Source organism: Macaca nemestrina, chromosome 20 (assembly GCF_043159975.1).
Source record: "Macaca nemestrina isolate mMacNem1 chromosome 20, mMacNem.hap1, whole genome shotgun sequence".
NCBI classification, from domain to species: domain Eukaryota; kingdom Metazoa; phylum Chordata; class Mammalia; order Primates; family Cercopithecidae; genus Macaca; species Macaca nemestrina.
In genome coordinates, this window is record NC_092144.1 from 9,189,937 (window position 1) to 9,202,730 (window position 12,794).

A 12,794-nucleotide genomic window follows, 5' to 3' on the forward strand; every position below is an offset into this window, starting at 1 on the left:
GGCACATGTGCTCTAGTCTTCCTTACCCCCAAAATCCAGTTTGCAGATGGGAACGAACAACTGCCTGTCCCCCTCATGACACCAACATGACAAAAAAGAGTCATCCCACTAATCCCTTTACTTGTGGGTCCAGGACTTTCTGCCTCCACTATTGCACTTGGAACTGGAATAGCAGGCATCTCAACCTCTGTCACAACATTCTGCAGCCTCTCTAATGACTTCTCTGCTAGCATTATAGATATATCACAAACTTTATCTGTCCTCCAAGCCCAGGTTGACACTTTAGTTGCAGGTGTCCTCCAGAACCACCAAGGCCTCGATTTACTCACTGCTGAAAAAGGAGGACTCTGTATATTTCTTTTTTTTTTTTTTTTTTTGAGACAGAGTCTCGCTCTGTCGCCCAGGCTGGAGTGCAGTGGCCAGATCTCAGCTCACTGCAAGCTCCGCCTCCCGGGTTTACGTCATTCTCCTGCCTCAGCCTCCCAAGTAGCTGGGACTACAGGCGCCTGCCACCTCGCCCGGCTAGTTTTTTGTATTTTTTTAGTAGAGATGGAGTTTCACCGTGTTAGCCAGGATGGTCTCGATCTCCTGACCTCGTGATCCGCCCGCCTCGGCCTCTCAAAGTGCTGGGATTACAGGCTTGAGCTGCCGCGCCCGGCCTGTATATTTCTTAATGAAGAGTGTTGTTTTTACTTCAATCAATCTGGCCTAGTATATGATAACATCAAAACAAACACAGAGCTCAAAAACTTGCTAGTCAGGCAACTAATTACTCTGGACCCTCCTGGCCACTCTCTAACTGGGTATCCTGGCTTATTCCAATTGTTAGTCCTTTAATACCTGTCTTCCTCCTTCTCTTATTCAGGCCTTGGGTCTTCCGATTAATCTCTCAATTCCTACAAAACTGCATCCAGGCTATCACAAATCACTCTATACAACAAATGCTGCTTTTAACAACCACAAAATCTTACTTCAGTCTAATCTCTCCCACTGTAGGTTCCCACACCACCCCTAATCCCGCTCGAAGTAGCCCTGAGGAACATCACCCATCAGCCCTCCATACCGCCCCCAAAATTTTCACCCCAAGTTTTCACTATTCTTTCTCGTTTTCTTATTAAGAAAATAATAATAATGTTTTTAAAAGACCATTAGTTCTTCCTTAAAGAAAGTAAAGTCCTTTAGGGAAGGTAAGGACTTTCCCTAAAACAGGAAGGTAAGGTCCTCTGAGCTGGCTGCACCATGGTCAAACCATGGTGACATTCCCCAACCTTGAGATAATGTACTTTGTGATATTCCCTGTCCTTGTGAATATGCTTTGTAACATTCCTCCCCACCCTTGTGAATGTACTTTGCAACACCCTCCCTGCTCTTGTGAATGTATTTTGTAACATTCCTCCCAGGCTTTGTGACAATATACTCTCCCTGCCCTTGTGAATGTACTTTGTAACAACCTCCCCACCCTTGAGAATGTACTTTGTAACACCCTCCCTGCTCTTGTGAATGTACTTTGTAACATTCCTCCCAGCCTTTGTGACAATACACCCTCCCTGCCCTTGTGAATGTACTTTGTAACATCCTCCCTACCCTTGAGAATGTACTTCATAACCTCCACCCCTGCCCACAAAAAAAAATTGCCCCTAACTCCACCGCCTACCCCAAACCTATAAGAACCAATGATAATCCCATCACCCTTCACGGACCCCTTTCTTGGACTCAGCCCACTTGCACGCAAGTGAATAAACAGCCTTGCTCACACTAAGCCTGCTCAGGTGGTCTCTTATATGGATGCACGTAACGTTACTGTAAAATGTGATCTCGTGGGGTGCAGTGGCTCATGCCTGTAATCCCAGCACTTTGGAGGCCGAGGCAGGTGGATCACCTCCCAAAGTGCTGGGATTACATGCATGAGTCACCATGACCAGCCAGGTATTTCTTTACAGCAATTCAAGAACAGACTAAAACACATGACTATTTCCAGGCTATTTTGTACCAACAGTCTAGTTGTCTGTGTACAATGCAACGGTATCTTAATTACTATAGTTTTAATCTTGATATTCATTAGGGCAAGTTCTTCCACCTTTTTTATCAGCTGGGTCTTGATTATCTTTGTCTATTGTTCTTCCATATACCTTTTAGAAACAGTATTTCAAGGGCGGGCGTGGTAGCTCACGTCTGTAATCCCAGCAATTTGGGAGGCCAAGGTGGGTGGATCACCTGAAGTCAGGAGTTGAGCCTGGCCAACATGACGAAACCTCGTCTCTACAGAAAAAATACAAAAACTTAGCCGGGTGTGATGGTGCATACCTGTGATCCCAGCTACTTGGGAGGCTGAGGCAGGAGAATCACTTGAACCTGGGAGGTGGAGGTTGCAATGAGTGGAGATTGTGCCACTGAGTTCCAGGCAACAAATTGAGACTCCGTCCCCCACCCCCAAAAAAATTATTATTGCTTCTTTCAGTAATTTCCCATTTGTTTTTTCTATTCTCTCATTCTAGAATGCCTTGTAGCTGGATATTGAAACTTTTTGCTTATCTCATACATTATTTAATTTACATCCTTTCCAGCACTTTTATTTTTAAACTGAATTCTGTGAAACATTCCTTGACTTAATCTTTGAGATCTTTCTTCTTTTTGAATTTGAGTAGCTACTGCTATGAATTTCCCTCTTTTCACTGCTTTCACTGTATCTGTCCATTCAGGCTGCTATAACAAAATACCAGAGACTGGTTGTTAATAAACAACATAAATTTATTTCTCCCAGTTCTGGAGATTAGGTCAAAGATCAAGGTACAGTCAGATTCAGTGTCAGGTGAGGACGCTTTTCCTGGTTCACAGACAGCCATCTTCTTGAAGAAACCAAATACAAAAGTGGCATGAAATATCTTTGGGGTGTCTTCCATGAGGGGGGTAATCCCGTTCTGCAGACCCTCATAACTTCATCATGTCCCAAAGTTCCCAGCTCCTAATACAATCACTTTGGGAGTTAAGATGTCAACATATGCAAGTTGAGGAGACAAAATTTATTTACTTATTTTGAGACAGAGTCCCACTCTGTCCCCTAGGCTGGAGTTCAGTGGCACAATCTTGGCTCACTGCAAGCTCTGCCTCCCATGTTCACACCATTTTCCTGCCTCAGCCTCCAGAGTAGCTGGGACTACAGGTGTCTGCCACCATGCCCAGCTAATTTTTTGTATTTTTTTTTTTTTTTAGTAGAGACAGGGTTTCACCATGTTAACCAGGATGGTCTCGATCTCCTGACCTTGTGATCCACCCACCTCAGCCTCCCAAAGTGCTGGGATTACAGGCGTTAGCCACCGTGCCTGGCCAAGGAGACAAAATTTAGACCACAGCAACATCTCATAAATTTTGGTATGCCATGTCTGTGTTTTCATTTTTCTCAAGATGTTTTCTAATTTCCCTTGTGAATTCTTCCTTCACCCATTGGTAGATCAGGAGTGTGTTGCTTACAGTAAAAAGTATGTGTGAATTTTCCAGTTTTCCTTGTTTTTCATTTCTTGTTTCATTCTATGTGACTTGAAATGGTACTTTGTATTTCAGTCTTTTACATTGCATTAAGATTTGTTTTGTGGCCTAACATATGGTTTCTCCTGAAAACTATTCCACATACGCTTGAGAAAAATGTGTTCTCTTCTGTTGTTGGGTGGGTTGTGCCTGTTAGAGCCAACTGGTATATAGTACTTGTCCTGTTTCCTTCTTGATATTATGGGTGGCTGTCCTACCTATTAAATTGAAAGTGGTATATTGAGGTCTCCAATTGTTATGCAGAATTGTCTATTTTTCCCTTAATTTTGCCAATATTTACTTCATGTATTTTAGACTCTGATATTTGATACATACAATTTTTTATCTTCTTGATGAATTTTACCTTCTATCAATATATACTGTCATTCACTGTCTCTTCTATCAGTTTTTGACTTCAAGTTTACCTTGTTTGATATTAGTATACCCAGCAAAATTCTCTTTAGGTTACTATTTACATGGAATTATCTTTTTCCATTATTTAACTTTCAAACTTTTTTGTCTTTAGATCTAAAGTGAAGGACGGCCGGGTGTGGCGGCTCACGTCTGTAATCCCAGCACTTTGGGGGGGCCGAGGTGGGCGGATCACCTGAGGTCAGGAGTTTGAGACCAGCCTGGTCAACATGGTAAAACCCTGTCTCTACTAATACTACAAAAATTCGCTGGGCATGGTGGTGGGTGCCTGTAATCTCAACTGCTCAGGAGGCTGAGGCAGGGAGAATTGCTGGAACCCAGGAGGTGGAGGTTGCAGTGAGCCAGGATCTTGCCATTGCACTCCAGCCTGGGCGACAGAGCGAGACTTCATCTTAAAAAAAAAAAAAAAAAAAAAAAAAAAAAAAAAGGCTGGGCGTGGTGGCTCATGCCTGTAATCCCAGCACTTTGGGAGGCCGAGGCGGGCGAATCAGGAGGTCAGGAGATCAAGACCATCCTGGCTAACATGGTGAAACCCCGTCTCTACTAAAAAACACACAAAAAAGCCGGGCCTGGTGGTGGGCGCCTGTGGTCCCAGCTACTCGGGAGCCTGAGCCAGGAGAATGGCGTGAACCCGGGAGGCGGAGCTTGCAGTGAGCCGAGATCGTGCCACTGCACTCCAGCCTGGGCGACAGAGCGAGACTTCATCTAACATACAGTTGAATTGTGTATTTTTTTTTTTTTTTTTTTTGAGACGGAGTCTCGCTCTGTCGCCCAGGCTGGAGAGCAGTGGCCGGATCTCAGCTCACTGCAAGCTCCGCCTCCCGGGTTTACGCCATTCTCCTGCCTCAGCCTCCCGAGTAGCTGGGACTACAGGCGCCCGCCACCTCGCCCGGCTAGTTTTTTTTTTGTATATTTTTAGTAGAGACGGGGTTTCACCGGGTTAGCCAGGATGGTCTCGATCTCCTGACTTCGTGATCCGCCCGTCTCGGCCTCCCAAAGTGCTGGGATTACAGGCTTGAGCCACCGCGCCCGGCCTTGGATTGTGTTTTTTTTTTTTTTTTTTTTTTTGAGACGGAGTCTTGCTCTGTCACCCAGGCTGGAGTGCAGTGGCCGGATCTCAGCTCACTGCAAGCTCCGCCCCCCGGGTTTACGCCGTTCTCCTGCCTCAGCCTCCCGAGTAGCTGGGACCACAGGCGCCCGCCACCTCGCCCGGCTAGTTTTTTTGTATTTTTTAGTAGAGACGGGGTTTCACCGTGTTAGCCGGGATCGTCTGTCGATCTCCTGGCCTCGTGATCCGCCCGTCTCGGCCTCCCAAAGTGCTGGGATTACAGGCTTGAGCCACCGCGCCCGGCCTGGATTGTGTATTTTAATCCATTTTGCCAAAGTATGCCATTAGATTGGAGACGTTATCCCATTTATCTTTCATATAATTAACAATAAAAGGCCGGGCGCGGTGGCTCAAGCCTGTAATCCCAGCACTTTGGGAGGCCAAGGCGGGCGGATCACGAGGTCAGGAGATCGAGACCACCCTGGCTAACACAGTGAAACCCCGTCTCTACTAAAAAAATACAAAAAACTAGCCGGGCGAGGTGGCAGGCGCCTGTGGTCCCAGCTACTCCAGAGGCTGAGGCAGGAGAATGGCGTAAACCCGGAAGGCGGAGCTTGCAGTGAGCTGAGATCCGGCCACTGCACTCCAGCCCGGGCGACGGAGCGAGACTCCCTCTCAAAAAAAAAAACAAAAAAAAAAACACACAATAAAAAAGACTTATTTTGCCACTTTGTTACTCTTTTTCTGTCTTACAGCTTTTTGGTCCCTGATTTCCTACATTACTGCCTTTCTTGTTACTTTGTTTTTTGTAGTGACAACTTTTTTTCTTCTCATTTTGTATATATTCCATTGGTATTTTCTCTGTAGTTACCATGGTGATTTCTTTTTTATTCTTTTTTTGAGATGGAGTATCACTCTGTTGCCCAGCCTGGAGTACAATGGTGTGATCTTGGCTCACTGCAACCTCCATCTCCCGAGTTCAAACGATCCTCCTGCCTCAGCATCTCGAGTAGCTGGGACTACAGGCACGCATCACCACACCCAGCTGATTTTTGTATTTTTGGTGGAAATGGGGTTTCACCATGTTGACCAGGCTGGTCTCGATCTCTTGACCTTGTGATCCGCCCACCTTAGCCTCCCAAAGTGCTGGAATTAGAGGCATGGCCTGGTCACCATGGGGATTAAATATAACATCCTAACATCCACTGCACAGTCCATTGTTCCAGTCCTCACTCCTCCCACATGCTCTTCTTACTACGATATAGAAAAAATTCTACTTAGGGGGAATTTTAAAAACAATTAAACTTTTCAACCACAGAAAATTTACTGTTCATGACAAGTCACCATGGACAGTAAGACATATAGAAAGACAATCTCATTTTCATGTCATTTATTTCAATTTCTCCTCTAGTATGATCTTGTGTACAGTAACAGTAGTACCGGAAAGCTTCCCATAACTCCTCAGATCATAGTTTATTCTTCCAGTGAGTATTTTCAGAGGCACTTAAGGGATATGTACTGCTAAAAATATTACTTTTTTTTTTTTTTGAGATGGAGTTTTGCTCTGTCACCCAGGCTGCAGTGCAGTGGAGGTATCTCGGCTAACTGCAGCTTCCGTCTCCTGGGTTCACTCAATTCTCCTGCCTCAGCCTCCCAAGCAGCTGGGATTACAGGCACCTGCCACCATGCTTGGCTAATTTTTGTATTTTTAGTAGAGACCAGGTTTAACCATGTTGGCAGGCTGGTCTCAAACTCCTGACCTCAAGTGATCTGCCCACCTCGACCTCCTAAAGTGCTGGGATTACAGACACGAGCCACCCACACCCAGCATATTCCCATATTTTCACATTTATATAGCTTCTTTGCAGAGTGGGTTTTCACATGTATAGCAAGACTTGTAAAATGGATGCAACATTTCCCTTATTCTGTATTATCAAGATTTCTCTCCAGTATGAATTTTTATATTAAAGGATGAAATAATACATGTGTGTATGTATGTCTGTGCGTGTGTGTGTGTATATATATATACATATATATGAAGGCATTCCCATATTTCTAGCATTCATAATGTTTCTGGCCTCTTTGAGATTACCATATATTGACGCATGAGGCAGAAGTAAAGATTTCCCACATCTTACCTTCATAGGGTTTCTCTCTAATGCAAGTTGACTGACTTAGTAACACTGGAAGAATTCTTAACATGCCTTAAATTGATGAGGTTTCTTACCCATGAAACTGTCAGAAATTTCTGAAGGCTGTCCCAGATTTCTTATATATATAGGCTATCTGCCCATTGTGAGTTCTTTAATGTTGAGTTATTAAGAGGTATAAGTGAAAATCTTACAGCCTTTACATCTGTAGGGTTTTATACCACTGTGAATTCTCATGTGGATACTAAGTCCTAAGTAAATGTTTTATCACATTCCTTACATACAGAGGGTTTTTCTCCAGTGTCGATTATGAAGTGCTATGAAGGCTTGTGAAGTATTTTAAGGCTATCTCTCATTCTTACCTTCAATTGGCTTTTATGGTAACTTTTTGGTATTAAAAATAAACAATATGCCGGGTGTGATGGCTCATGCCTATAATCGCAGCACTTTGGGAGGCCAAGGCAGGCAGATCATGAGGTCAGGAGATCGAGACCATCCTGGCTAACATGGTGAAATCCCGTCTCTACTAAAAATACAAAAAATTAACCGGGCATGGTGGCACACGCCTGTAGTCCCAGCTACTCGGGAGGCTAAGGCAGAATTCCTTGAACCCAGCAGGCAGAGGTTGCAGTGGGCCAAGGTCGCACCACTGCACTCTAGCCTGGGTGACAGAGAGAGACTCTGTCTCAAAAAAAAAGAAAAAAGAAAAAAAAAAAAAAGAAAAAGAAACAATAGTGGAAGAAACAGGCTTTACCACGTCTCAGAACCAGATTTTTCTCCCAAAGGTGAGTTCTTACACTTTATTTTATTTTATTTATTTATTTTTTTGAGACGGAGTCTGGCTCTGTCGCCCGGGCTGGAGTGCAGTGGCCGGATCTCAGCTCACTGCAAGCTCCGCCCCCCGGGTTTATGCCATTCTCCTGCCTCAGCCTCCCGAGTAGGTGGGACTACAGGCGCCTGCCGCCTCGCCCGGCTAGTTTTTTGTATTTTTTAGTAGAGACAGGGTTTCACCGTGTTCACCAGGATGGTCTCGATCTCCTGACCTAGTGATCCGCCCGTCTCGGCCTCCCAAAGTGCTGGGATTACAGGCTTGAGCCACCGCGCCTGGCCGAGTTCTTACACTTTATAAGGTGTGAAGAACTACTACTCTCGCCTATTCCTTATATCACTGGGACTTGTGTCCATGTTAAATTCATTCCTATTACATAAGAAATGGAAATTCAGTGAAGGTTCTTCATATTCTTTACCTTCATATGTTTTGTTTCCAGATGAATTTAGATGTAAATACTAAGATCTGAGGAACACTTCAGGTTTTTTCACATGCCTTAGTTCTTAGATGTTTAGCAAGTGCTGAAGATTGAGTGAAGTTTTTCCCACATTTCTTACAATCATATGGTTTTGCTCCAGTGTGAGTTCGCATATGAACGTTAAGGCATGTGGAATACCTAAAGGCTTTCCCACATTCTTTACATGCATAAGGCTTTTCTCCTGTGTGCGTTCGCATGTGCATATTAAGATTTGTGGAACGAGCAAATGCTTTACCGCATTCCTTACATTCATAGCCCTTTTCTCCAGTGTGAGTTCTAAAATGGGTACTAAGGCCTGAAGATTGAACGAAAGCTTTCCCACACTGTTTGCATTCATATGGCTTCTCTCCAGTGTGAATCCTTACATGTTGACTAAGCATTGAGGAATTATTAAAGGCTTTCCCACATTCTTTACATTCATAGGGCTTTTCTCCAGTGTGTGTTCTCATATGTAAAACAAGTCCTGAGGAACGAGTAAAAGCTTTCCCACATTCCTTACATAAATATGGCTTCTCTCCACTGTGAATCCTTACATGTTTTGTAAGGTATGAGGAATGAATAAAAACTTTTCCACACTCTTTACATTCATATGGCTTTTCTCCAGTGTGAATTCGTATGTGTAAAATAAGTCCTGTGGATCTAGTGAAGGCTTTTCCACATTCCATACATACATGGGGCTTCTTTCCACTGTGAATTCTTGTATGATCAGTAAGGTATGAAGAATGGGTGAAGGTTTTCCCACACTCTTTACATTTATATGGTTTTTCTCCAGTGTGAGTTCTGATGTGTAATTTAAGTCCTGTGGATTGAATGAAAGCTTTACCACATTCTTTACAGACATAGGGCTTCTCTCCACTGTGAATTATTCCATGTCCTATAAGGTGTGAGGAATTACTGAAGGCTTTCCCACATTCCTTACATATATAATGTTTGTCTCCATTGTGAGATCTTCCATGTACCTTAAGGGATGACTGATAAAGAAAAGTTCTCCAACAATCTGTGCATTCACACAACTTCTCTTGTGTGTGAGTTTTATTCTGCCTAGTAAGATTTGAAAACTTGTTGAAGGCTTTTTCATGTTTAAAATACTTAGGCGTTTTCCCCTTAGCATGACTTTTCTTGTAAAAACTATAAGGAAAGTTGTTTCTTAAGGTTTTTCCACTCTGATTATCCTCAGAAGTTTTCTCGCCAATGTGAGTTCTCATGTGAGTCATAAGAAATGGGTGTTCACTGAAGACTTTTCCACAATGGTTAGAGTCATAGAGTTTCTCCGCAGTATTGCTTCTCTCCTGTTCAGATATAAAAGATGAACAAGGAATTTCTCACATTCAGTATGGTAACAGAATTTCTCCTCAGTCACAACATTTATGCATTGGCAATATATTTAAACATTTTAACATATCTGTTATATGTACAGAGTTCCAGCCCCATTTTTGAGTTAAGTTGAATAATAGGACAATGAGGCCACCAGCCTGCCTATATTCTCTGTGTTCACAGAGCTTCTTAGACAATCTGTCTGATATATATATATATATATATATATATATTTTTTTTTTTTTTTTTTTTTTTTGAGACGGAGTCTCGCTCTGCCACCCAGGCTAGAGTGCAGTGGCCGGATCTCAGCTCACTGCAAGCTCCGCCTCCCGGGTTCACGCCATTCTCCTGCCTCAGCCTCCCGAGTAGCTGGGACTACAGGCGCCTGCCACCACGCCCGGCTAGTTTTTTGTATTTTTTAGTAGAGACAGGGTTTCACCGTGTTAGCCAGGATGGTCTCGATCTCCTGACCTTGTGATCCGCCCGTCTCGGCCTCCCAAAGTGCTGGGATTACAGGCTTGAGCCACCGCGCCCGGCCTGATATATATATTTTTTATTTTTTATTAGTTTTTCTTTTTTTTGAAAAAGATTCTCACTCTGTTGCCCAGACTGAAGTTCAGTGGCATGATCGCAACTCACAGCAACCTCTGCCTCCCGGTTCAAGGGATTCTCATGTCTCAAACTCCCAAGTAGCTGGGATTACAGGCATGTGCCACTATGCCCAGCTAATGTTTGTATTTTTAGTAAAAACAGATTTTTGCCATGTTGGCCAGGCTGGTCTCCAAATCCTGGCCTCAAGTGATCTGCCTGCTTTGGCCTCCCAAAGTGCTGGGATTACAGGCATGAGCCACAATACATCTGAGAAATATTTAGACTAAATTATGGGCTGGGCACAGTGGCTCATGCCTATAATCCCAGCACTTTGGAGGCCAAAGCAAGTGGATTGCTTTGAGCTCAGGAATTTGAGACCAGCCTGGACAAAATGGTGAAACCCCATCTCTACAAAATAAATAAATAAATAAATAAATAAATAAAATCAGCCATCAGCCAGGCATGGTGGCTCACGCCTGTAGTCTCAGCTATTCAGGAGGCTGAGGCTGGAGGATCATTTGAGCCCAGAAAACAGAGGTTGCAGTGAGCCAAGACTGCACCACTGCACACCAGCCTGAGCAACAGAGTAAGACCTTGTCTCAAAAATAATAATAAAGTAGAGCCGGGCGCGGTGGCTCACGCCTGTAATCCCAGCACTTTGGGAGGCCGAGGCGGGCGGATCACAAGGTCAGGAGATCGAGACCACGGTGAAACCCCATCTCTACTAAAAATACAAAAAATTAGCCGGGCGCGGTTGTGGGCGCCTGTAGTCCCACCTACTCAGGAGGCTGAGGCAGGAGAATGGCGTGAACCTGGGAGGCGGAGCTTGCAGTGAGCCGAGATCGCGCCACTGCACTCCAGCCTGGGCGACAGAGCGAGACTCCGTCTCAAAAAAAAATAATAATAATAATAATAAAGTAAAATAAATTATGCACCAAAAACTGAATCGCTGAGTTGTATGTTTGTGGATGTTTATTTGTGAGATCTCTGAGAAGAAACATGTTTATAATAAGTTTAGACTACTTCCCATATTCATGATATTCAGAGAATCTCTTCAGACTCTGTTTTCTTTGGGTAAATGCCATTTTCCTCATATAATTTTAATGAATATTGTGCTTCTTGTCCTGGTGTGGAAGATTTCATCCCTTGGAAATCTTACCAATTGTATTCCATTTGATGATCTTTCTGCAGAAATATCTTGCAGCAGTGGGGAGCCTTTGGTTTTGAGTTGCAAATCCAATTCTGAAATAAAGTGAAAGATGCAGCTTGGGAGAAAAATTGTGGAATAAAGTCGTTTAAAAGCCTATGGGGCTGGGCGTGGTGGCTCATGCCTGTAATCCTAGCACCTTGGGAGGCCTAGACAGGCAGATTACCTGAGGTTAGGAGTTCAAGACCAGCCTGGCCAACATGGTGAAACACTGTCTCTACTAAAAATACAAAAAATTAGCCAGGTGCAGTGGCGTGTGCCTGTAATCCCAACTACTTGGGAGGCTGAGGCAGGAGAATCACTTGAACCCAGGAGGCAGAGGTTGCAGTGAGCTGAGATCCGCCACTGCACTTTAGCCCAAGCTATAGAGCAAGACTTTGTCTCAAAAAAAAAAAAAAAGAAAAAAAAAAAGCCTAAAGAACAGAAATAGCATAATCAAATGTGGCAGAGTGAAGAACTCCAGAGCTCTTTCCTACCACAATATAACTAATGAGTTCAGAAAAGCTATCAGAATCAACTGTGCTGGGCTGGGTGCAGTGGCTCATGCCTATAATCCCAGCACTTTGGGAGGTCAAGACAGGCGGATCACTTGAGGCCAGGAATTCAAGACCAGCCTGGCCAACATGGTGAAGAGCTGTCTCTACTAAAAATACAAAAATTGGGGCTGGGCGCGGTGGCTCAAGCCTGTAATCCCAGCACTTTGGGAGGCTGAGACGGGCGGATCACAAGGTCAGGAGATTGAGACCATCCTGGCAACCCGGTGAAACCCCGTCTCTACTAAAAAATACAAAAAACTAGCCGGGCGAGGTGGCGGGCGCCTGTAGTCCCAGCTACTCGGGAGGCTGAGGCAGGAGAATGGCGTGAACCTGAAAGGCGGAGCTTGCAGTGAGCTGAGATCCGGCTACTGCACTCCAGTTTGGGCGACAGAGCGAGACTCCATCTCAAAAAAAAAAAAAAAAAAAAAAAAAAAAAAATTGGACAGGTGTGGTGATGTGCACCTGTAATCCCAGCTACTCAGGTGACTGAGTCAGGAGAATCACTTGAACCCAGGAGGCAGAGGTTGCAGTGAGCCAATATCATGTCACTGAACTCCAGCCGGGGTGACAGAGTGAGACTCTGTGTCAAAAAAAAAAAAAAAAAAAAAATATATATATATATATATATGTATACACACACACACACATATACACACACACACATCCATATATATACACACACATACA

The 12,794-nt window shown here is 44.0% G+C and overlaps 1 protein-coding gene across 23 annotated transcripts in view; it reads right to left on the bottom strand.

Moving 5' to 3' along the window:
• Window positions 1–6,377: 6,377 nt before the first annotated feature.
• The window catches only part of LOC105478844 (zinc finger protein 846), a 34,535-nt gene continuing 28,118 nt past the window's right edge, over window positions 6,378–12,794 (bottom strand). For 21 of the 23 annotated variants that reach the window (XM_071086520.1, XM_071086532.1, XM_071086526.1 and 18 more), the window contains 2 exons: window positions 11,524–11,606; window positions 6,378–9,748 (listed from right to left, as the gene is read on the bottom strand). In XM_071086520.1, the coding sequence (XP_070942621.1) occupies window positions 8,459–9,748; window positions 11,524–11,606 (1,373 nt within the window). In that variant the 3' untranslated portion in view covers window positions 6,378–8,458. The remainder of the gene's footprint in view (window positions 9,749–11,523; window positions 11,607–12,794) is intronic. The other 2 variants (XM_071086537.1, XM_071086538.1) reach the window with 1 other exon arrangement.